The sequence below is a fragment of the Diadema setosum genome, chromosome 13, assembly GCF_964275005.1.
Source record: "Diadema setosum chromosome 13, eeDiaSeto1, whole genome shotgun sequence".
Taxonomy (NCBI): Eukaryota; Metazoa; Echinodermata; class Echinoidea; order Diadematoida; family Diadematidae; genus Diadema; species Diadema setosum.
This window is the reverse complement of record NC_092697.1, coordinates 25,650,267-25,677,151: the sequence shown is the minus strand read 5'-3', so window position 1 is coordinate 25,677,151 and position 26,885 is coordinate 25,650,267. Positions and strand designations below refer to the sequence as shown.

The following is a 26,885-nucleotide window of genomic DNA, read 5'->3' as shown; positions in this document are numbered from 1 at the left end:
GAAAAAAAAATAACAACAACCCCCAAATCATAAAACATATACATATCTGGTGTGGTTATCTAGTGCGTGGGTACAATCTGTCATCCAAAGAAAGATTAAAAAAGACCGAAAAATGTCATTCAAAACTTAAGGACTTTCTCGCACGGCCTCCTCACCATTTTATATATCAAAAGAATAAACAAAAAACAAGGAAATTACCCTTCGAATTTTGATTTTATTGACAGGTATGTGTACTTTGGTGATCGGATCGGCATTAATTGTACAATACTAAACCTGTCTCCCCAAGTTTCTCAACTTGATTCATGGGTAATAAATTCAGATAATGTATCTCGACAGGCAGTTGAGGACACACCTATACTTTGACATGAATGGTAATGGCCGGGAAGCAAAAAAACCCAAAATAACAAAAACAAAACTGAAATTAAATGCACTGGTTGCATTCTGCTTAATACGGTGTAATATAGGCCTATACCCAAAGACCTACAGTAGTCAATATATCAGCAATCTATGTAAATTTGATTTTTTTTCGGCGTATTAAACTGCCAATATTACTTTGGTTATGATTGTAATATGAGGGAGGGGAAAGAGGCCACGGGACCAGCACAAACTGCAGGTATCGGAAAAATTGAGAAGTGTGACCGAACAAATACACCTTTAATAACCAAGTACGAAACGGACACAAACGCTGTTAGTGGTTGCGAAAAGACGCGTTCACACTCTCGGCTATTAAATTCAAATTCTCAATCATTGTCTTGTTTTGGGGTTTTGGTTTTGGTTTTGGTTTTGGTTTTGCTTTTTGTTTTTGCTTTTTTACTCCGGTAACAGAAGAAGAAGTGAAGGATGTTATTCTAAATTTTCAATTAAAATTAAGAAAGATGTGGCTACGATGGTGTTATAAGACTCGTCTTGAAAAAGGTGATCACCTAATTCGTATCTTCCCTATCACACTTTTTTTTCATCTTTATCATGGCCGGCACAGCCGTGGGGCCGTGGGGGCCCGGGCCCCCACACTTTGTGCACCACACAAAGGAATACATAAGGTGTCATCACTTTGGGCCCCCACACTTTTTTCAACCCGGAAGTACGTAAGTGGCACTAAAATAGAAATAGATAGAGATCTTGAAGTATGGCGGCGGTAAGGTTATGTTTTTCTCTGAAGACCTTTTTTTTATAACACCCGGAAATGGGAGGGGAGAGAAAGAGCTGAGGACCTTTTTTTTTTTTTTTTTTTTTTTTTTTTTTGCTTGTTAGCTCATGAAACCCGGAAGTGAGCCCCCACACTTTTGTAATGCTGCGCCGGCCCTGTTTATAGTATGCGTTTCTCCCCATAGAGAGTATATACAAGAGAAAATGATCTCGGTCAAGAATTCTTGAAAGGATAGTTTACACACGTGTACTTGATCTTTTAAATATATGTATTTATCCCACTTTCAGCTTGGCTTATAGGAGAAATACGACAGTCTGTACTACATATTCTACTTTTATATATGATTTATTGATAGGGTATACTCATGATGCATTTGCATATATGCCCCATACTATTTGAATACTCCTGGACTTTTCTAAAGATAAGCCAAGGCATTATGGAATATGGGGTAAGGCTTTATTGCACAATATAGGAAGCAGTTCGTGTATGCCCATTTATTCATGGCTATATGAGTGAAAAATGAAGTCGATTTCTTGTGGAGTGCACGCGGAGCTCCCTCTTGGTTATAGGGAAAAGAAAGTAGAAATTTATAGATTATAGAAAATATAGAAATTGTACAACAGTCATTTCAGAAAAACTCCTCATTATTCAAAAACATGCTATTCGAAATATCAATCGCGCTGGTTATCTCTCACTTACGATTAATCTATTTTACAGGAAGCATACTTAGCATACCTATAACGAACTCGATAGAGTAAAGATTAAAATCACCTTCCACGTCAGAGTACTCGAGCTGTTTTCGCTTAGTCAAGTAGAGAAACAGTTACGCCTCCAGCATGTCCAGGACACAAACCGTCGAATGATTTACCATTTGAAGTAACGAGCTTGGTTTACCTCTCTATTAATGCTTTCAAACGTATTTTAAGATCATTTCTATTGATTGATTACTCTGCTGTATTATTAAAGCTCTCAAAATGATAGCAGTCAATGAGGATGCATATAATAATCGATGAGGTTGCATGGTGCCATTTATTGTGTATGTCGTTTGTAGTCTATGCAATTATTGTGTATACAGTAGATCGAATGTAACTCTCTACACTAAATATACTATACTTTGAATACTTATTCTACTTATTCTAAGAACTCATACTTCCTTTGAGACTTGCAATTCCTACAAAGTTACGGTAGATTTCCTGTGTTTCAGCCATATTTTATGTCTCTCTGCTCCTTTATATTAACAATACCAGCATAATGACTGTTTATATGTACTTTTTTTTTTCCCTGTATGTTCTTATGAGAGTCAAACAAAAGTCCTTTCTGTCTGCTATGTACTTTGCATTACCACACAAACATATTCTCTATTTTTAGAAGTATGAAAATAAACAAGCGAAAATCGAAACTGGAGGTTGGGAGCAGTATTTCTGTACACTATAATCTATGAGAAGAAAGCTGTATTGGATGTTTGCTGGAAAGTTTAAAGACAAGTTGAACTTGAATGATAATTTAGACCACCAAATTCTTGTTTTTTTGTTACTTACTCAGAATTTTATTCACTTTTGATTTCTCTCTTACGCACACACACACACACACACACACATATATATACATGTATATATATATATATATGTATATATATATATATATATATATATATATATATATATATATAATATATGTGACCGTGCATCACAAAACGAACAAAAAGTCGCACACACTGATTTTGCGTGAGGACTGAAAATAAGTGAAATGGGTCAACCTAGCCGATTTTGACTTTTTCATATTTTCTGAAAGAGCAAGTCTTTTTTTTACATTATGCTAAAATTTAGGGTCATAAAACGGGTGGGAAAGTGTGTTTTGTAGCAGTTTATCTCGAACATTTTTGGTAGAATAGTGTGATTAGGTGTGTCTTTAGAGTCCCTTTTTCATTTCTGAAAAACCTTGTACACACTCTTCACTTTCACCTTTAATAAAGGATAGTGCTACTGATTTGAAAGTTGGCATTAATTATTGACAGAATGTGTTAATGAGGCATGTTTAATTTCAGTTTAATCTGATAATTCCTTCATTGTTGTTACTCGGGTGGTTTACTTCCTATTTTCTGTCCCATTCATCGCACAGCCAGCACGGTTTGGTAAAGATTAAGCGCTTGAATAGACACTGTACTTCAGAGCCTCTTTTCTCAGTTCACACTTTTCCTGAGTTTGTGCTTTCTTTCCAATATTTAGATAGGTTACGAGAGTCCATTTGATTTGAGTTATACATCATTTTAAAGCTTGAAGTCTGCTCTTTCAGAATATGGTCTTAACTAAAAATTCGTGTTTGGCGACTTTTTGTTTGTTTTGTGGTGCAGGGTAACATACAGATATGGGTGTGTCTGTATGTATAATACCAAACATACACGCACACGCACCATCTAGATATACTCACCTTAAACCTGTGAAAGGCAGTTTGTATTTTGTTTAAATACGGGGGGGGGGGGGGGTTGCAGTAAAGACATAAGGGAAAGAAAATAACTAATTTGAGGGGAAAGTTTCTCCGGCTTCCCCACCTCGCCCATTCTGAGCAAACTTGAATCAACAGTCATCAATCTAATGTGAGCCGTAAACTTCTTACTAAGAGCCCTCCACTGACTAAGCATTTTTGGATGAACGAACCTACGGAGTAACGAGCCGAGCGTTATTTTCGGACTAACGAACTATAGTATAATATTATAGAGACATTGTGCGTTTCGGGAAAACGAACCTTATTTCATTAACGAACCTTCGGCAAAACGAAATTGCCCAATCCAGTGTCCGATATCAGTCCGGGGTCATCCCACTAGACCGACACCCACGAGTCATACAGCCCATGAGTTCGACACTAGGTGAAAACAGCTCACGAGTTCGACAGATACAACACGTAGTTTTATGTTTCGGTCTCGTGGGCCTTGTTAGCTAATTGTCGAACTGATGGGCTGTATGACTCGTGAGCTGTATACCTAATGGGATGTATGACTTGTGAGCTGTATGACTCGGTTATAGCTCATTATTCCGAAGGTTCGTTATTCCGAAAGCTCTTCAGTCCAAAAATTCGTTATTCCGAAGGTTCGTTATTCCAAATTTCATTTTCGGATTAACAAATCTTAGGAATAACGAACCTTCGGAATAACGCCACAAAATTGAAGTTCGGATTAACGAACCTCTAGGTATAGGGAGTTTGCGTGTTTCGGATTAACGAACCTTCGGAACAGCGAACCTTCGGAATAACGAACAGCACCCGTATGACTCGTGGGTGTCGGTCTCGTGACGTGCACCCATCAGTCCCCCTATGAGCGGACTTTACTACATTCATCAATGTATGAATATAACAATAACAATATACTCTTCTATCACTTCTGATTCTGTATAGAAAATGTTTGTTTAGCAATCCCATAGTTTTGAGGCATCAATAGCATTCTTCCCCCCCCCCCTCCCCCCTCCTCAATGGGATTGGCACCTATTTTGAATTAAGTGAAATTCTATACCCTGTATGCAATGGTATGCAATGGTATGCAATGGTATGATGCCTCTTGCCCGGGCACCGTGAATCAGGTCCGCCATAGTAAGCAAACTTTGCGGTCATTAATGAATACAAACATACCAATGTCAGTAGGTTTTTCACTTCTGGTTCTACACACAAACACACACACACACACACACACACACACACACACACACATACACACACACACAAAGGTGTGTAAAACTGACTAATTGGGGGTAGCGGGTCCACCTCCCCCCTATCCCCATTCCCCTAACAGTGGGCATGGTACACATTGAACAAATTGAAATTGAAATTGAAATGATGATGACATTGATTGAAACTTATTATGGATGAATTAGAAACACTGCCTCGATTTAACGTTGTTTGCACATTCATGACAAGAGGCTTGCACATTTCTCGGCTCCATACACCCCTATCCGTATACCCCCTTCCGCTCCGACGAGATAACACCATCATATTGTGATACTAATCTAAGCGGTTCATACGTGACCCTTCACCTCGGGATGATCTTTTACAAGCTTGGGTTTCCACCTGTGCATTGTGAACCTCTGCCCCAAATGGTCTCATTTTCTTCTTCCTTTAGTTTGTAACAATAAACTGCGAATCTCACATTGAGTTTACAGTGTGTTTCATCGCAGTATGTGTAACGAAGATATTCTATATTAGTGTGGGATCACTTTGGCCTATGGTACCGCCTATTATAATTCAGTCTCTATTATGGAAAGAAGTACTAAATAAAGAAACAACAACAAAAACAAACAAAGAAACAAAGAAAGAAACAAATGGTTTACTCTCTTGGTTCCTTCGATTAAGTTGGCACGCCAGGTAATGTTTGTCAGTACTCTTTTTCTATGTAATTGTCTACCCAATCCTGCATTACAGGTTTCAACGTCATGCATGCGACATGGAGTAATCGTGATGCGGAAACAGTATTCTTGCTCTGGTTCTACATGAGTTTTATAACACTGTCACTTTTATGATGATACTGGCCCTCCCAGCCAGCTCACCTTGCATTTAACCAGGGAGGTGGATTCCACCTCCCTGATTTAACCATGCTCGTCTTTCACCCGGAGTGACTCCATATAGGTCTTATCATCATTCATACTTCACGTCAAGGAAGGGTATCAGTCGCCAAGCGAATTCAGTAAAGTTGTTGTAGCCATCAAAGATATGTTTTATGATGTTGATGACTAATTTTTTTTTTTCACTTACACATTGCACCGCACCACATTCAGCTTGACGACGACTATTGAAGTGCTTCTAGGAATGTGTAAGAGCAAAAAAAAAAAATCAAATCAAATCAAACAGTTGCAATAATCATGGAGTTCGACTCAGCTGCAGCTCTTAAGCTTCTCACCAATACCAGATAGATTTCCTAGTGCCACCACTATACCAGTGTATCTGCGCTTTGCTACTTGTAACAATAGTGAAGGAAAGCGCACACATCGCACAAAAAGGTTGGCTTTCCCTTAACAGCCATCGATGAAGCTGACATAGCTTTGTAATTTGTTGATAATTATTTTGGTGTAAAGGGGCCCAATAATTCAGTCTTCTGTGCATTACCATATCTGGCCAAGATATTCAAGAAGAAGATCTTACGGCTGTTAACACTCCCCCCCCCCCTCCCACCCCACGTAACACGTTTTGGGAAGATGACAGGGATCCCTACCATCACCCACGTTCTCAAACGGTTAATATTATTCAAGTGGACGAGCATTGAGGTCTCTATTTCCAGCTCTATACCTCCTGCTACATACGAAACAAGCGCCAGTACAATGTAGTAAAAAAAAATGATGCGATGTTGGCATGGTTAGTGTGGCAGCAACGAACACCACAAGACTACCAGACATGGTGTAATGCAAAAATTATATAGAAGAGTTTTATTGCAAAATGAGCTAAGCGCCATTTTTCAACATATTTTCGAATTAAGTCCATCATCAGAAAAGAGCAAAATTAACCCTTTCCAGTAATACCTCACTTGTGACATAACAAGGAATATTCTAAAAGTTATGATATATAAAATATCCTGTGTTTTCTTATTTTTTCTTTGTTTTTAGCAGCTTTAGTCAAAAATGTCTCAACTTAACAAGAATGGAGTTAGCTCGTTTTGAGATAAAACTCTTCATATATATATATATCTATATATATATATATATATATATATATATATATATATATATACACACACACACATATAATATATATATATAATTATATATTATACTAATACATATAAAATACAAAAATACATATACGATGCATCTATTGTACTAATCAGGCATATATGCCTGTTATACATAATGTAATTTTTTCTTATCTATTCCTGTAGAAGCTATTAAAAAGAAACTAACAGAAAAAGGCTAAAAATACCGTACCCCCAGATCGCAGTTCTCTTATTTACTCTTCGCTCTCCTTGTTTGCGCGTGTGTCTCCAGTCCTTATTCAAATAATGGTATGCAATTATTATTTTTCAGAGTTCTCTTCGGCCTACACGCTCGTGTTTACAGGAGCAAAGTCCATATAAATATGATTTAAGAGGAACACAATTTTATCCCGAGTATGGTCGCTGTGAGGTCAGCGTTGCAATATTACCCATTACCCGTAATACAGAGCCAATCACTTCCGCCCATATCAACCAGTCGCTATTTTGATACGCTTGTCGGGTGTTAAGGTAAGAAGACACGAAATATGGCGTCTTACGTAGGCTTGAATGTTGGTGGGAAAATCTACGAGACATCCGAAACTACTCTCACCCGTCAACCTGAAAGTTTCTTTACCACGTTACTGAGTGGTTCCGTTCCCAGTGCAAGGGATGATCAGGGGAACTACAGAATTGATCGTGATGGCAAGATATTCAGATACGTTCTCAATTACCTCCGGGACAACGAGCTCATTCTACCAGAGGGTTTCAACGAGCTCACCTTACTCGAACGTGAAGCAGATTTCTACCAACTCGAATCTCTCAAAGCTGACATTCAGACCTTGAGAGTGGCAATGCGTGGTGGCTTCGTTTCTCTAAATGTTGGTGCAACGAAATATACGGCAAAAAGAGAGGTTCTATCGCAAGAGCCTGACTCTGTTTTTCAGCAGATTCTAAAGGATCAAGCCACACCTGTAAACGGCCGGTATTTTTTACCAGGTGATGGGGAGCTCTTCCGCTACATACTGAAATATCTCCAGCTTGGATTTCTTGCTCTTCCACGTGGTTTCGATTTGACGCTGCTTGAGGATGAAGTGAAAATCCTGAAGCTTGATGTTCTTCGCGCCCACATCCTTGTCCTAAAGATGTTTCAAAAAGAAAACAAAGCTACCAGGGGTGTAGCAATGTTTTCCAGACGAGGCGATTTTGTCTTATACTCAAAGGATAAATCAACTTTGACGAGTGTGTCTGCAATATTACTACCTGAAAGCTCGCATCCAGCAGATGCAATTCGTGTTACATGGATAGGAAATACTCAGGTGCTCATGTTGGCGGTTACTCTGGACAGTTCTCGCGCAGGAGAATCTGTTTCTATAACAACGGGTCCTGGTCACGTTTGTCGTTATCCTGCGAATATAGATGACTTGGTTGTACTCTTCTCTGTATTAGTTGGCATGGAAACCCATCGAAAGTTTTTCCCTTCCTCATATCTTGGGGTGTTTGGCTTACCGAGCGACGTGGCCAATAAGAATCTGAAAGAGTTTTTGAGAGAGTTTTGAGAGTTGTTTGTGAGATACATTGGCTTTATCTGTCTCAGCAGTGCAGGGCTGCGAGGCCTATAGTCTTTTTTTTTAAACAAACATTAGAAAAGTGTTTTTTGGAATTAATTTCATGAAAAAGTCATAAAAACCTGAACTAGGATGCAGCTGGACCTCTGCTCACCTCCCAGATTGTAAGTTTGTTTGTTTGTTGTTGTTTTTTTCTGTCTCTCATCGGACATATACAGATCGGATAATCCCCATTTCCGTTACTTTTGATTTCTCGGAGGAACTATTACTAACTCTTTAAATTCTGAGTATATGAATCACATTAAAAAAATAATCCTCTCATGATTACGATTAATGCTTTACATTTTGCACTACCATAAGGGATAGCTAGGGTATAAATTCTTATTTTGCTAATGTGTATGTATTGCACATTTCTTATTTGGTTGATGTTACATACCATGGATGCATACCTACATCCATAATGATATGAATATAACACTGCAAGGTCGTTTTGTAAATTACGTATTGTTTATTGCATGAAATAATGATTATGTTCAAAGAAGCCTTAAAAAAGATCAGGGTAATAAATCAAATTACAGGAATTCTGCAGGTTATTCATTGCCAATGAAGAACTTTCCAATTCTTTCTTCTTCTTCTTCTTCTTCTTCTACTACTTCTTCTTCTTCTACTTCTTCTTCTTCTTCTTCTTTTTACCTTTTAATATTCAGGGTTTTTTCCGCTTTTCATTTTTTTTCGCGATAAATCAAAATCCATTAATCTCTTGATCATAGTGGCTGATATCGGAACGTGCATGCTAATTTAGATTTCTCGTGATCTCGCGAGGTTGGTATGATCATCCACTGATCACTGCGATATATCATAAAAGATGTTAGCGGTGATATGGTGTAAGCTATGAAAAGGTATCTGAAAGTACCTCCTCAATATTCTGAAAAAGACGATGACTAATGTTTTTGTATTCAGACTTATATAACACTGCTGTTGTTGTTTGTCTTCCCCTCTGCGATTGTAACGCAGCCATTTCACGAAATGTCCATTTTTCTCGGTGTCTCATCAATAATGTACATTCGTGTTACAATATACTAGGTATAATGGTATGACGATGGGCCAATCTTTAATTACTACAATAACATGATGTTGAAAATGAAATGAAATGAAATGAAATGAAATGAAATGAAATGAAATGAAATGAAATGAAAAGAAATGAGATGAGATGATACCATATGGCTGCTGGACAGCTGAGCAAAGACTTTTATGCGTGAACGTGACATTCTAGACAAAAGAGTCTATTATTTTGTTTGTTTATTTGATCGTTTTTGTAGAGATGTAATGTGCAGAAACAGTTTCCCGTTCTCCGTTCGTGTATACAAAAACAAAAAGTCAGACTCTTAATTCGGGGGCAAACTCTTGACAAAACAGTACGTTCAAGGTTCCGAGATGTTTTGCGAGGATCAGAGTATCATTTTGCTGTCCTTTCATTGTCTTACTTCAAATGATGTAGCATTGTTTACAGGGAAGTAGACAAACAGTCTACTTCCCTATCAAGTCTAGTCAATGATGGGTTAGAAATAACATTTACGAAAAATGTGGAAAATTTACGGAAAATAAATCATTTTTTGTTGGCATTAACAATTCGTCATTGAATTGCATCCCTATATGCTTGTATGATATGGAATCTATGTTTGTAAAATGAAAGGAATAATTCCTTGTTTTGATTTATGTAAAGAAAGTGTAAGGGAATATCATGATAAAGAAAAAAAAAATCATTGCAAGAAATAATCATAAGCTGCAAGTTTTCCGGAAAAAAATGGTGTCTGTTTAGACTCCTGTTCTCTTGATATGTATGATGATTATGATGGTCTGAATCACGATATTTCATTATAATATGATTTATTATGTGTTTTGATGAATGCATTTGATGTATGATAATGAATATCCCAGTGGGAAAAAAAAAGTAGGCAAACAATCCCGGTAGATTCTTACACTCTCCTTCATAGATAATTACACTCTCCTTCATAGAAGAATGATTGTGTGTATACTGCTAAAAGTCTCACCCCTTAAAGATACAGACAAAATACGTCATAATAATAATAAGAAGAATAAAGAATCCCTTTTTAAAACTATGTTACAAAGAAATGTCTTATTTCGTTCGTGAGCACTACATTCGTTTATGATTGTTAACTTTTATGATTGTCATGAAGCGGAGGTCGAACGGAAATTTAAGGAATTAACAGCTCCGAATGAAAAAAAAAAAACCCCACAAATACATTCAGTGAATACAGAGAGGGAAATTATTTGTAAGAAGAAGCTACAAGTTTGGTGATTAAACAATCTTTTGACAAGACAATCACACAGGTACTACTTCTGTTTTCTCTTTCTAATACATTGTTACTTTGGGGGTGTGAACACAAGATGGATCCATCTTTTACTAGAACGTCTATGTGAAACATTTTGTTTTGGTGTGTTTCTTTACGAGAGTGAAAGAGATATTTTGCTCCCATGCAGTGGTATAGATTAATAAAAATACAAACAAACACGAACACACACAAACATACAGTCTCTTTCACTGCAAGTTCAACTGTGCTACAATAATTAAAGGATGGTACAGTTTTGATTAAGATAGAGGTTCAGATTTCCATTTTTTTAGAATAAGTTTCTGAGATAATGAGAAATCTCTAGTGAAATAGTAATCATGAATAAGCATAGTTCTAAGAGGAATTCAGAGTTAATTTGACAGATATTGGCTTTGCAAGTTACTGAGAAATCCCAAAACAAAGTGATCCTAATAAAAGGTGAGACCAACATTTTTATTAGGAAAACATTGCTTTACTTTTTCCTATATCTCAATTCGCTATCTCAAATCGATTTCTTTCAAGTAAACTCTGAATTCGTCTAATAAACTGCTTGTTCTTTAATATTTCCATAAACCAGTGGTTTATAAGTATCTCGCAAAGAGTTCTGAACTGTATCCTCGCCTCAAACAATTTCATGCCATCCCTTTAACGCAGAGGAAAATAGAAAGATTCACAGGCTCTGCTCATTTCACATACTTTTAGATACTTCTCTCCAAAATAAGCAAAGCAACCCTTACCCTGCGGTTTGATGATTAACCAGAATAATAACAAACAATAATAGAGTATCAGCCCACTTCATGATGTGCAACATAACTTTATTCGATTAAAGATGATTATGGTACTATACAGTCTCCAAATGTGAGGGAAACATTACAATACAAAATCTTATGAACATTTTTCATACAATCGCATTCATCAATTTGTGTGTGAATATTTCCTCATTCCTAACCACTGCGCCATCAGTCTTTATTCCTTGGGTCTAGGTTAACACGAAGATCATCTACTGAAAGTAAGCGGTCAATGTTTGGCATGTACTCTGTTGAATTTCAAGTATACTTAATTGGTACATGATCTCGCCTTATTATTCAGATAACCATCACATCTCCTGGTCACTTGGTCTTGACTTTTTCATATTGATTCACCAGACGTATATCCCTGTACACACACACACACACACACACACACACACACACAGACGCACCATAATCTTTCTAATATATATATATATATATATATATATATATATATATACATATATATACATATATATACATATATATGAGATTAAAACCTAAAATGGCATTAAAACGCTTTATCCTGGCGAGGAAAGCGCATGTTTTAGAACAAGACACCAAACAGGTTAGTCATCGCATTCTTCATCAGCGACCAGGATGCGATGTGACGTTAGATTAAAAATCCGTTTCTGAAGCAGAACATACACACAAGAGTATACGTATATATATATATATATATATGTGTGTGTGTGTATATATATATATATATATATATATATATACATATATATATATATATATATATATATATATATATATATATATATGAATACATATAGGGCCTATCATATCATATTTAGTTTCAGTCTTTAACAAATTAAAGGTCACATTCTACTGGCCTTGCCGCAAAGGGAGGAAGTCATATTCCAGCGTACTCCCCTCCCCCTATCGGCAAAGTCGCTGTCTTGAGCAAGTCGGGTATATGCCTATCTTACTGGTGAATCCTAGTGAGACAGTTCTTTCTTTCTTTCTTTCTTACTTTCTTCCTTTCTTTCTTGTGGCTTTATAATGACACAAAATATACTGTTTGTTCTGGCATCTTATTTTTCTCCATTCATGTAACAAGAAGGAGTAGTCTTTAAAAAGAAAAAAATAGTTTTGAATTCGTGTCGTGTCAAAGTGGTGTCAAGTCAAATAACTGCTTCCGTCTTGACATGTAAGGCTCACGTAATATGAAGCCCCAAACATATGACTCTCAGCAAATGACTGTGTCAGCAAAATCAAAGAAAACAACACCTTGGTTCTTAGGTAAGCAGAAAATTGTTATTGATGGAATGAAGAGAATAATGAAAAATTTTGAGCTACTGATAGGTCATCAACACTCTGGAACTATATACCCGTCTTCTGACGTTATAATACATTTCAATCATTGTGATATTAAACATATCTTATCAGGTCATAGTTCAGACTGCTCAACCAAAGTATAAAAAAACCCGATATTTCTCCCTCAGGACCTATAGAATGTAGATATTCAATCCATGTGTACAGTTCCCATTTATATTTCAGTAAACTGAGTGTAAAATGACTGTGTTCCTTATTTTGTTGCTACGTTGGGGCAATCTTCGGGTAAGCTTATATTTGAGTGTCAAAAAGGAGGAAATTTGATAAGAAATTTAGTCTAGATTATCAAGAAGCGAATTACACACTTCACTTGTCTACCAGAAAGTATGGGAACTGATTGTTGTCTATTAAAAAAAAGAAAAGTTGCGAAAATATAACATCGAGCATGCAGAAATATAATTGTAGGCAATAGATCAAACGTGATCACCCTACTCTTTGTGTTAAAACATAATTATCATCACAATATCAAGAATAAACCGAACGATTGCATCGTAGATTTGGTATAAAAGTCCTGTTTGAAAGTTAATTTTGGTTCCATTTGTATCGATTCACTGCGACAATTGGATGTAAACTTTATGTGAGATGTAAAGGTCATTCTACATGTTTTAGTTCAATTCAAAGGTTTTGTAACTTCAGACATTCCTGATATTGTCTGTCAGTTGATTAATGTGTAACAGCTGGTATAGCTGCTCCTCAATTCTCAATCTTGAAGAGTGCCATAGTATAGACAATGGTAAGTAGATCGACTATGATTACGATTTGTAGCCACATTTGTAAATACCATTTCTTATCTATCGATTCAATCAATCATCATTCACCGAGGATGAATAACAGATGATGATGTCTTCGGAAGGCATCACGATTAATATCGAAACAATTAAAGCCCTATAAAACAACAAATACATTGTATAAGTTTGTCTTCTAATGACGTCTTATGTGCGGTTTAACCAGGTGAGGACGTCTTGAATTAAGTCCCGACTGACCGGGTTATCCTGCCAGCCAAACACCGATACACTTGTGTGCTTGTCCACCTCGACCACGAATTGGGTAGAGTAGCCACATACCGACAGGATATTTACAACGGAGGCTTTGGATGTGGGATAGGACATTCGACCACGGTGGCGAAGTCCTTCGATTTGTAATTCTTCTCCAAATCGAGACTCGTCGAGCTTGAAGGCGATTGAACGAACTCGTCCCCAACGCGATATCGTGCAATCCTGTTTGACCAAGTCCAGAAAGACAGAAAGTCTCGCCTTCCAGCCGTCTTGATGCAAATAGACGACGAAACTCTGCTTGCCCGTGCGGCGATGAAAGAGTACTAGTCCTCCACCAAAGGAACTGTCATCAATCGTCTGCACGAACAAAACATGAGCCAGTAGAGATCTAAGCTTCAGGGTCCTGGCTTCCGCCTTCAGCAGTTCTATCTCTTCGAATCGATCGGGAAGAATGACGTAGCCGTGTCGCAGAAAGTTTAGGATGTGTCTAAATATATTCCCATCTGCATGAATGAAGTGTTGCCCGCGCGCCGAGGCGGAATCCTCGTCGAGGATGGTACGAAAGACGGACTCAGGTTCGCGAGACAGGTCCGTCCGTGTCGTCTGGTAGATTTTCCCGCCAACATTGAGGCAGATCTTTTCCGACGCTGCAGACCTTCCCATTAAGATCTGAACCTCGGCTTTCAAGGAGCTGAGCTGGAAAAAGTCTGCCTCGCATTCTAGCAATTCATATTCAGTGAAACCGTCTGGGAGAAACAGTCTTCCATATCTCAGGTAATTCAAAACATACCGGAATATGTCTCCGTCTCTATCAATGCGAAGATTGCCCTTTTCGTCATGTGGACAAGTTAATTTACCAGTCAGCATCGATCGAAACAGACAATTGGGGTCGCTCGTAAGTGTGTGAAGCGACGTCTGATAAATCTTACCGCCAACGTTCAGTCCCACGAAAGCAGCCATTTTGAACTCAAGGCAATAAGCTCAAAGACTCCAATTCACCTTGCCAATTGAAATGATGCACATTGAACGTTGAAGCTGCTCGTGTACATGCGCAGTCTGAGCTTTTTCCACCTTAATAAGGCGCGATCAGGATGACGTGGATTTTAGAATATATTAGCATTGGCTCTTCCGCAGCGGTGTGAAAATTATCGAAAGAAGAACAGTCAAATCATCACTATCAACGTTGCTAGCCTTGTCAAACCGTCTGTTGCCGGCAAACCTCATTGGCTTCAGTAGGAACATGTACAAGGATCGTCTTTGTGGGTCGTGTCAAAGATATATCTACACAGTTTTCCCATGATGCATCGAGGCGATCTATACACGCCATGTCTCTGTAGGTCTTGTTGACGTACTGTATTTATTGATCAAATACCGCGTCGATTACGGTTAATAACGCAATGTCATTTAATACCTGACGCCTTTACACATTAACTTGCATAAAACGTGCTACTACAATGAGAACCCCCCCCCCCCCCTTGGAGGCCTAAGACAAATTGGTGCTATTTTTTATTGTGGTATTATTGCAATCCAATCTTTTATGCAAATTACTTCTTTCATAAGCTGTACAAGTACATTGCATAGTTTTCAACCAATTTGGTTTATTCTCTTTGGGTCTGTTATCTCTCTTTCTCTCTCTCTCCCTCTCTCTCTCTCCCCTCCATATTCTTTGTATGTCTACATGTCTCGACTTTGAACTCATCAATCTAGAAGCGTTTGTTTAACAACCCCATCGTTCTCTTATACCATCAAATTACTGTGTAAACAGAGCAATCGTATACACCACAGCTTTTACTCTCATGACTCATGGATATCGCTGTATTTTACTGGGACAAAAAAGATTTATTGTCTAAAAATAGAATCAATCAATGTATTGTTGCAAAATAACCGTAAATAACAATTAAGAATATTATACAGAAATGCCGTCTTCTCTTAGCTGACAGTGACTGGTACTATCTTTGAATATCTTTATATCAAGACACCTTCGCTATTATAATGAGAGCCCCATCCCCATATTCCATGTAAGACGTGCCATAGTACAGATTGTACTTTCTTAATTGCAAGTATAGGATAATTTCAACTGGCGGCAATCCTTCGATCAGAAACATTATTTCCTTTGTCAGCTGTACAAGTCCATCATATGACATCATTTCCAATTCCCTTTTAGCAATATAATCAAACATAATCATACAAACATGATACTCACTATAGCTGGTTTCTACAATTTTAATAATGTTTATTACACATGCGTCTGTGACATAATCACAGTACATGAATTACCAAACAGAACGGTCGCCAACCATGCGCTATAAGCTTTACCCTTTGGTAACAGGTGATAAATACTATGTACCTTAATGCAATAAAAAAAGGGGGGATCCAACATAATGCTCGTGGAAAAGAAGGATAATGAACGGAGAGGCAGACAGAGTAAGACAGAGAGGAAGGTAATTGGGTCTGTCCGTGATCTGGTCTCTTCCTTTCTTGCTCTCCATTTCCCCTTCTCTCTCTCTCTCTCTCTCTCTCTTTCTATTATATCTCTCTCTATGCATATCTTTCTCTCTCTCTCTCTCTCTCTCTCTCTCTCTCTCCTCTATACTCCTTGTGTGTTTACATGTCTCGACTGTTCTCAATTCACACATGCGCCATCAAATTACCGTGTAAACAGAACGACCGTTATACCACAGCTTTTACACTCATTACTCACTGATACATCATTGAATCGAATCGAATTGAACTGAACTGAACTGAATTTATTTTTCATACTTCAAAACCAACTGTATACAATGTAACAAATATCACTGGACAAAGACATTATCAAAATCATCGGATTACAATTCGATCCACAGAAAAAAACAGTTACAAAAGGAAATACAAAGATATAAAAGCAAATAGACAACACATGGCTGTCTTTACATTACAAGTGACAAAACCAAGGCTTAGGTCCCTTACGAATAGGAGTTGTAAAATGTGCCAGAACCAACTAGAACAATACTTTTATACAAGTCGGCTGGTCGAATGCATTTCATAAAAATGTAGAATCAAGGTCAACATCAGTAGCCACGTGAATAATGATATTATTCATTTTTTTTTCTATTTTGATAATGAACAACAACAAAAGAAAAATGGAAAAGACACGGATAAACAGACTTAGTATCATGCTCAGCTTACAATAATTTTACACTGAGTGTAGAGGAAAAATAATAAAAAAAATGCCCAATGGAATCTCAATCTGTCTGAACGCAAAAAAAAAGAGAAAAAATATTCGTCTCGTTATAGCGTGTACCGGATGTAATGGATTCACTTTCGAACCTTCTTAATATTGAAGATTTTTGACTAACGTTTGATTTTTGATGGAATGACTACTAGTGACATCGCCAGGAAGATAATTCCAGACTGTAGGACCATAATACTTAGATTTGTGTGGGGGAAAACACTGTTCCTGTTAATTCTAAATGCAGAAAAAAAGCAGAAAAAAGTCAAACATATAAAAAAACGGCTTTGACGGGTAGAGGACAATAATGATGTATACGTCGTTTCTTTTAGACATGATTGAAAATACACCAAGGAGATTATCAGCTGAGGAAAATCTGTCCATGTATAGTACTACTAACGTTTAACAAAGATTTATCAATAATCTTTAATGCTTTATTTGCGGCAAAAAAGACCAGTTATTCATTGCTAAAACGAGTCTGATAGTATATTCCCGGATAAGAAAAATCTGATCAAAGATTTAAAATACACTTCTTCCCCATGCTAAGATACCAATAGCATGCACACAAAGTACAATTATATTAACAGTTGATTAAAGTATAATCTACAATGTTTGTAGAATATCAATGAGAAAATATCTCCCAATTTGTAAAGAATTTCAGCGTTTCTTGAAAACAATTTACATTTTTTTAAACATAAATAATACATTTGGGATTTCAATAAAGGATCATTATGAATATAAGCCTTGAATTTTGACCTTATCAGTTCATTGTAAATCAACAATACTTATTTTGATGTGGCCAGGAAAGGGATTTGGGTGATTATTGTTGTTAATACTGCATGGGACGACAAGATTTATTTTTTCTGAGTCAATCAATATACTTCTGATAATCTGAAAAAAGTAACAAATGCAAAAAGGGAAAGGATATAATTTTTACGTCTGCCTGTCATACATAATGTAACAGCGATTGGTACTAATGGAATATCTTCTGAGGAGATCATGCCGTAACATAATTGTAAATAATACACAATTCAAGTATCGTCAAGGTATATGAGATGATGAACATAACAGTAAGGATGTACTTATAGAAAGAAAAACTTTTTGGAAACATTACAGACATACAAAGACACATTCATACATAACCTACACACACACACACATACACACTTAAAATATAAGAGTGATGTGTGCTTGTATATGTCTTTTAAATGATTATTCTGACAGTCGTAAACTTTGGGATTATCATGGCTGGCTGCTTAGTGCATGTATAGCTTTATTAATTATTCAGTTTTTGATGGGAGGGGGTTGTTTGTTGGAATTTTGGGTATTTAGGAGGAAGACAGACTTGATGTAAATGAAAACAAAATCTCAGATTGTTCACCACATTTTCATCATAATTATACCCAATTGAATCGAGTTTTTACCTTTTTTTAACAACTCAGCGACTTGATAACAATGAATACACATTCAATAAATCTTGAGTAACTTTCACACAATTTCATGTCACAGTGATTACATCTAAACTACACATCCAAAAACTTTCATGCAAACAAAAAAAATGGTCAAAATGTTATCATCCAATATCGCCTTTCCCTGAACATTATACAACATAGTGTATTACTAATGTAAGTAATGCAGAAGTAATTGTTGTTGTTTGTTTGTTATTTCTTTGGACTTTATCCAAGTTAAGTTGGCTTTGGTGGCTGTCTTTGCCTGATACCTTCAGGGGCGGATGCAGGAATTCTGTAAAGGGGGGGGGGGGGGCGTGACTAATATTTCTGGTGCCACTTCCGGGTTTCATTTCATTTTTTTCTTTTTATTTCTTTTGTTTTTAGCGAAAAATAAAGGGGGGCTTGTGCCGGTTGCGCCCCCCTCTGGATCCGCCACTGTACCTTTCTCTCTACTACACCATGAAATACGGTTGCATACTTTCCTATTAGTCCGGGAGCCAGCGGGGGTCAGCCTAGCTGAAAAGGTTACCAATTTTCATGTATATAGCAATTTAGTACATATGCCCCTAAGTATGGAAATGCACGTCTGGCTGGTCATCGGTGGTGGGTGTGGCCAGGAGGGCCAAAAAAAGGACCCCTCAAAATTAGGCTAGCCTAGCTGGAAAAGTAACCCCATGAAAACCACTGGAACTTGTTCGTTACACTTACAGGATAAATGAATGACCATTGCCAGACGTTTTAAGTGGTGGGGGTAGCCGCCAGACGCTCTTAAAGGCCCAACTCCAGCTAGGCTAGCCTAGCTGAAAAAGTAACCTCATGAAAACCACTGGAACTTGTTCGTTACACTTACAGGATAAATGAATGACCATTGCCAGACGTTTTAAGTGGTGGGGGGTAGCCGCCAGACGCCCTTAAAGACCCAAATTTTTCCAGCTAGGCTAGCCTAGCTGAAAAAGTAACCTAATGAAACCCACTGGAACTTGTTCGTTACACTTACAGGATAAATGAATGACCATTGCCAGACGTTTTAAGTGGTGGGGGTAGCCGCCAGACGCCCTTAAAGACCCAAATTTTTCCAGCTAGGCTAGCCTAGCTGAAAAAGTAACCTAATGAAACCCACTGGAACTTGTTCGTTACACTTACAGGATAAATGCATGACCATTGCCAGACGTTTTAAGTGGTGGGGGGTAGCCGCCAGACGCCCTTAAAGACCAAACTTTTTCCAGCTATATAGGCTAGCCTATAGCTGAAAATATAACCTAATGAAACCCACTGGAACGTGTTATTTACACTTACAGGATATATGCATGGCCGTTGCAAGACGTTTTAAGAAGTGGGGGGGGGGGGGAGTGTAGCCGCCATGATGCCCTCAAAGACCCAATTTTACCAGCTAGACTATAACCCTGGCTGGAAAAGTAACCTCCTTGACCTGAAACCCACTGGAACTTGTTCTATGTTTGTATCTCACCTGATAAACACTGTCGACATAGTATTCTGGTGTTCTTTCAAGAACTTTCCACACTTTTGAGCTATATGATCACCAAATTCACTCCTCAGATCATCTAATGATTGCTGTCAAGTGTTAATATTGGTGAAGTCCGACTACGTCAACAGTCAAAAAGTCAATGAACTAGGCCTATGCCATTTGAAAATCTCTGTAATCACAAAGTCGATATGTGGACGAGACATCACTTCGCTTTTGCCTTGTTAAATGGTGAATATTAAATTGATTTGCAAGCTTCCGTTTCTAATTCATACAGCACCAGCATATATGTCATGTCTGAGAATAGCGGTAAAGAAGATTAGAGTCTTTGGCAACAAGTGCAAAATTAAATTCTGTGCCTTATTTGCTAAACAAACATGGTAGGAGGACAACGACCTGTTAGGCAATATGGCGGACCAATAGCTCTATACATTAGTGTTATAGAATAAATGACAATGATGTAGTTCTGAAGCATACTTTTCATTAGATGCTTTTGCAATGACTCAATGTATACTTTTAATCGAACTAAGTATATATCCATGACTTGCTCATGAATTACGGCAGAACGATTCCGTGAGGAAAGTTTTCTGTCATGTCATTACGGAAGAAGTGAACGTGTCAATATTTTGATATTTGTTCCATAATTATTTCTGAAGTGGTTAAATGTATTTTCCTAAAACATTTTTTTTTCTTTTATATAATACCTACGTTGCATCCAAATGCCTATTCGTTGAAAAAATGCGGGCCATGTATTCAAAGGTCAAAGATCATAGGTTAATGGAAATAGGGCATACATTGTACAACATTTCACTAAGTTGTTGTATTTTTTTTTGTGGGGGGGGGGATGATTCAAAGTGTCCTAAAACCTTGTATTTTAATACATGTATTTAGTTTTGTAGTCACGACTCTTGCTATGTATGATGCCAAACTCTTCCCTCTCATACAAATGCAGCCGTTTCAGGGAAATAATTATGATAATGATTGGTAATGCTGAAGTGGTTCATAACATTCCATTGATACTATGTATAGAACAGAAAGTGAATTTGACAATGGTATATGATATCCGCAATTTACTCTTTGACAGGTTCTATCATCCGATTAATAATGTATAAATTGAATATACAGTAGTTCCCTATTCAGTAACTACAAGTTAGTTAGATAAGCTGCATTCATTTTGCACGCGACCATGGCGTTATAGCCAAAGATGATTGAATTCTGTAAATCTCTGTGTGCCTGCACAGGATTGGAAAACGAAACAACTTTCTGTGTATATAGAACAACGAAACAGAAACTGGTGCATGCATTATCTCAGTCACTTTGTTATGCATCATGATGGTTTGCTCATTGCAGTTCCGGAATCTCAGCTCGAGGGACTCGAATTGATCCTAAATCAGTCGGCATGCGTGTATCACCCAAAACAATATCTGAACACAATTATAACTGCAGTCCTCCATAGTCTGTATTGGTTGTCGATAAGGGCTGGTATCAAGTTGATTTTCATATTATTTACAGTACCGAAGTTGTATTTAATTGTTTTCATCGAAATGCCCGTATATGGTATGCGTATCTCAGTTAACTCTTTAAACCATAGTTGTAATCTACGTGCCAAGAATCTCATGTTTTCAATAAGCATGAACTCCAAGACATGTCGTGATAAGGACTTTAAGACAATTGGCATCGTCATTATAAAACGAATTCCCCTTTTACAAGACACGTTTTAGATTTTAGATAGAAATATGGATTCGTTTGAATGCATACAAACAGCTTCTTAAATCCTCTTACATTTTGTTTTTAAGATATGGTGTATACTTTAGAAGTGTAAGAAGCATGCTCTTGTTTGAGAGGCTTTGAGTACTGGTAAGAAGCATATGCTATTCTTATAGATTATGTGAATAAGTACGCATTCAAGAACGTTTTGAATAAAACGTATCCAGACAACTGCATATCATATTTTCACCTCTTCCTTGAACATGCAGATGTATACTCTTGCCGAGAAGGTTAACTGTTTGATAGATATAGTGCTCACCTTATTGAAAAGGTAATTGGGTAAATTTTTGCTTTCAGTATATTATTCAAACACCACTAAGTTAACTTTTACATTAACATTTTCACAACTCACAAATTCTGCACGCACACACATTTCATTCATGATTCACAAGATCCAAGTTACACTAATCCTATTTACTTTGCAGAGTGCAACAACAACATAAATGTAAGTTATATGCTGAGCAAATACGCTTACATCAGTTCGCACTATTCAAGGTTTAGAGTAGTTAAGGAACTGAATCGTACCCGATTTTGTGATGCTAAGTTGCACCTTGAGATGATGGGCAATATTGCCCCTGTAAAGGAGCAGGCAGTGACACTGACTTGCTCCTTTGAAGGAGCAATTTTGCAGCAGTCATGGAGCAAATAAGCACCACATAGGTGCAACATCATACCAATAAGGCACAAGGTTGCACCCTCAAGAGAGGGTACATTCTTGCATCCTTCGGGCATAAAGTTGCACCTAAAGGTACGAGGTTGCGCCTTTTTCAAGGGGGCAAAGTTACTCCCGAGGGTGTAACTTTCACCCTTTCTTGCGGGTACAAAGTAGCATCCAAAGTTCCAAGATTGCACCCTCAAAACAAGGCACAATCTTGGAACTTTGGGTGTTTCTTTGCACCCTCACGAAAGGATGTAAAGTTGCACCAAGATGTAAAGGCTACACGGGGTGCAAAGGTGCGCCGAAAGGTAAAGGGTGCAAGATAGCACCCTCAAAAAAGGTGCAACTTAGCACCACTTAATGTGGGTGGAAAGATGCACCCTCACGAAGAGGTGCAATCTAGCACCACTTAGTGTGGATGGAAAGATGTACCCAAGGGAACATTTTCGCACCCTCAATAAAGGGTTCAACTTTGCACCCTCTCTGCAGTATTATTTTATACACACGTGAATTTCTTGTTCCTGTGAGCTACGTTTAATATGAGCGTGACCCAGTATTAGACACGTGTCAAGCCTTTGCAGACACAGAATTTTTTTCTTCATATTCTTTAAAGGTCATTTAAAACAAATTTAAATATATATTTATTTCTTTTAAGTTAAGAGGAGCAAATGTGGAGATCATGACCTGTGATACATGTTACGGGTAGTCTATATTTTTACGTCTACTCGTTTTTTTTTTTTTTTCAACTACAAGGAATTACCTATGAGCTAATTGGATAAAGAAGCTGAGCATTCCTTTTTTTCATCAGTTAATGTCAGTGCTGGTGTATTATTCTTGAAAAGTTGGCATCTAAATGTCCACCAAACCAAGTACTTACTGTATAAAATTATATTTCTGTGAGTTACATTTCTTATGAGCATGACAGATCTGTAGACACGTGTCATAGTGGTTACAAACACTAAGTTTCCTTTGCTTTCATCGTTATCAAGAAGCGATTTTGAACAATTTCAGATGTTCAGTTTTTTTCAATTTCGTTACGAGAAGGCAATAATGATTTCATGTAAAATATGTTAAGGAAAGTTGATAGTTTGGTTATTTTATCATTATTCATCTTCGTCTTCTCAACAAGAAGATGATACACATGAGCTCATTTGCTAAAGAAGTTGAAGGATGTTTAATTGCTGGTAGCCACGTAGGGGCTTTTGTCATAACATTTTGCATCTTAATCCCTCGAAACTAAGTACATGCAGTATTAGTTTATAGAAAACATAATATTTTTGTTGTTGCTGTGACTGAGCTTATTCATATTAATTTTAGACATGTTTCTCATATGTTTCTGTCATATGCTTTACTGAAGAACAGCAAATGTTGAGTTTATTGGCAAGAGAGGTTGATCATTACTTTACATTTAAGCTCATTGAAGTGCCGGAGCATAAACTTGTCTTGAAATATTAGCATCCAAAACGCTCCAAACCAAAAACGTGCAATACTAGACACGACAGGAATTCCTTGTTGTTGTGAGTTATGTTTCTTAAAAACACTGATTTTTTCTGCTTTTGCAGTGCACTATGTTCAAAAACACTCTTGAACAATTATCAGATTTCGTTTCTTTCTTAAGAGAAGAAAACGGTGAGGTAATGTGAAGCATGTTCCTATAAGTTTTATTTCGTTAATAATTTTTCTTTACCCATCTCCTCAACCGTAAGGTGATATGGTACCTAAAAAAGTCATAGGCCAAAGGTGTTGAGCTTTACTTCCCCTTTTTAAAGTAAATTTAAGAGCGGGGGCATTATTTTTTTAAAAGTTGGCATTTTAAGCTATGTACACCGAGGACGAGTCTTACTGAATGGATTTCTTGTTGCAGTAGAATTGTATTTTTTATGAGCTTTGTATAGCTTTGTAGAATTGTATAAAGTGTTTGCAAAAACTGTTCATGTATTCCCTTTTGCTAATGTCCAAAGAGTTCATTTGCCAAGTTTTGATTGTCTTTTGTTTTAATCATCAGGGGTCTGTTTTATCATGATCATAGAGGAAAGAAACTTAATTATAAAAAAAAGCCTTCATATAAGAAGAGATACTGTAGGACACAATTTCATCAAAAGTTGTGATTTTCAACATTTCCAAAATGCAATTGATGAATATTTCTCCCCAGGGCACAGAAAGAAAGTAGTTTTTGGTCTTGTTTTTTTTTTTTTTTTTTTCACGTCAGTTTGTTATAATACCCGCGGGTTTACGCCCATCCCACCAATTTCCATCCGGATACTGTACTCGGCCCTGGATTTTTTTTTTTTTTTTTTAACACTGTAAAGAAAATGAGAACACTGATGTTTGAGAAAAATCCCGACATGTTTGATTGGGCAATTCTTTTTTGATGTCTATTATTCTTTCCAAATAAGTTTTTTGGTTATCACTGAGGACAAATACAGATACCCTATTTCTTCTACCAAAACCACAGCACTGTATATTCTCATATTTCTACAGTATTTTGTCTCAACACTTGCCCTATTAATATTTCAAAGCATGTTTCCATGTGCGCTCAAGAAACTCCCCCAGTAAAGGAGACCTCCGGGTGATTCTCAGATGTTTACATTTTGTACAACTATGAATTAGTTATACTGAGGACAGAGTTTCAGAATTTGTGATAATTGGGATGAGGAATAAGAATATTTTAAAAAATAGAGCAAATTGCAATGAACAAGGATGATGACATGGGAAAGTCACCATAAGAATGCATGAGTTGGGGCTCAAGGAAGCAGAGCAAAAGAATAGGGCATGCATAGATTATACACAGGTGAACTCGCAAGCTAGCGGTATTGTTATGGAATTACACTGCTATCATTTCTGAAATATGTGAACCTTATAGCTGGTAAAATTGTGTCTTTGAGAGCGTCTGGGGGCTACGCCCCACCACTTAAAGCATCTGGCAACGGTCATGCATTTATTTTGTAAGTGTAAGAACAAGTTCCAGTGGGTTTCATGGGGTTACTTTCCTAATTTTCAGCTGGGCTAGCCTAGCTGGTCATAAGAGTTTGGTCTTTGGGGCGTCTGGCGGCTATTGTCTGGCAACGATCATTCGATTATCCTTTGATTGTATCACAAGAACAAGTTCCATTGGGTTTCAGGAGGTTATTTTTCCAGCTATATATAGGCTATAGCTTAGTCTAGCTGGAAAAATTGGGTCTTTAAGGGCGTCTGGCGGCTCCCCCCCCCCCCAACCACCACCATTTAAAACGTCTGGCAACGGTCATGCATATCCTGTAAGTATAAAGAACAAGTTCCAGTGGGTTTCACAAGGTTACTTGTTCAGCAAGGCAAGCCTAGCTGGAAAAAGTTTGGTCTTTAATGGCGTCTGGCGGCTACCCCCCACCACTTAAAACGTCTGGCAGTGGTCATTCATTTATCCTGTAAGTGTAACGAATAAGTTCCAGTGGGTTACATTAGGTTACTTTTTCAGCTAGGCTAGCCTAGCTGGAAAAATTTGGGTCTTTAAGGGCGTCTGGCGGCTACCCCCCAAAACTTAAAACGTCTGGCAGTGGTCATTCATTTATCCTGTAAGTGTAACGAACAAGTTCCAGTGGGTTTCATGAGGTTACTTTTTCAGCTAGGCTAGCCTAGCTGGAAAAATTTGGGTCTTTAAGGGCGTCTGGCGGCTACCCCCCACCACTTAAAACGTCTGGCAATGGTCATTCATTTATCCTGTAAGTGTAACGAACAAGTTCCAGTGGGTTTCATGAGGTTACTTTTTCAGCTAGGCTAGCCTAGCTGGAGTTGGGCCTTTAAGAGCGTCTGGCGGCTACCCCCCACCACTTAAAACGTCTGGCAATGGTCATTCATTTATCCTGTAAGTGTAACGAACAAGTTCCAGTGGTTTTCATGGGGTTACTTTTTCAGCTAGGCTAGCCTAGCTGGAAAAATTTGGGTCTTTAAGGGCGTCTGGCGGCTACCCCCCACCACTTAAAACGTCTGGCAACGGTCATGCATATCCTGTAAGTATAAAGAACAAGTTCCAGTGGGTTTCACAAGGTTACTTGTTCAGCAAGGCAAGCCTAGCTGGAAAAAGTTTGGTCTTTAATGGCGTCTGGCGGCTACCCCCCACCACTTAAAACGTCTGGCAGTGGTCATTCATTTATCCTGTAAGTGTAACGAATAAGTTCCAGTGGGTTACATTAGGTTACTTTTTCAGCTAGGCTAGCCTAGCTGGAAAAATTTGGGTCTTTAAGGGCGTCTGGCGGCTACCCCCCACCACTTAAAACGTCTGGCAGTGGTCATTCATTTATCCTGTAAGTGTAACGAACAAGTTCCAGTGGGTTTCATGAGGTTACTTTTTCAGCTAGGCTAGCCTAGCTGGAAAAATTTGGGTCTTTAAGGGCGTCTGGCGGCTACCCCCCACCACTTAAAACGTCTGGCAATGGTCATTCATTTATCCTGTAAGTGTAACGAACAAGTTCCAGTGGGTTTCA

At 37.8% G+C, this 26,885-nt stretch overlaps 1 protein-coding gene across 1 annotated transcript; it reads left to right on the top strand.

The window, feature by feature from the left end:
- The first annotated feature begins 7,357 nt into the window (after window positions 1-7,357).
- Window positions 7,358-8,368, top strand: LOC140236522 (uncharacterized). Its single transcript, XM_072316446.1, has one exon. It carries the CDS (start codon window positions 7,358-7,360, stop codon window positions 8,366-8,368), a length of 1,011 nt encoding a protein of 336 aa, XP_072172547.1.
- The last annotated feature ends 18,517 nt before the right edge of the window (window positions 8,369-26,885 follow it).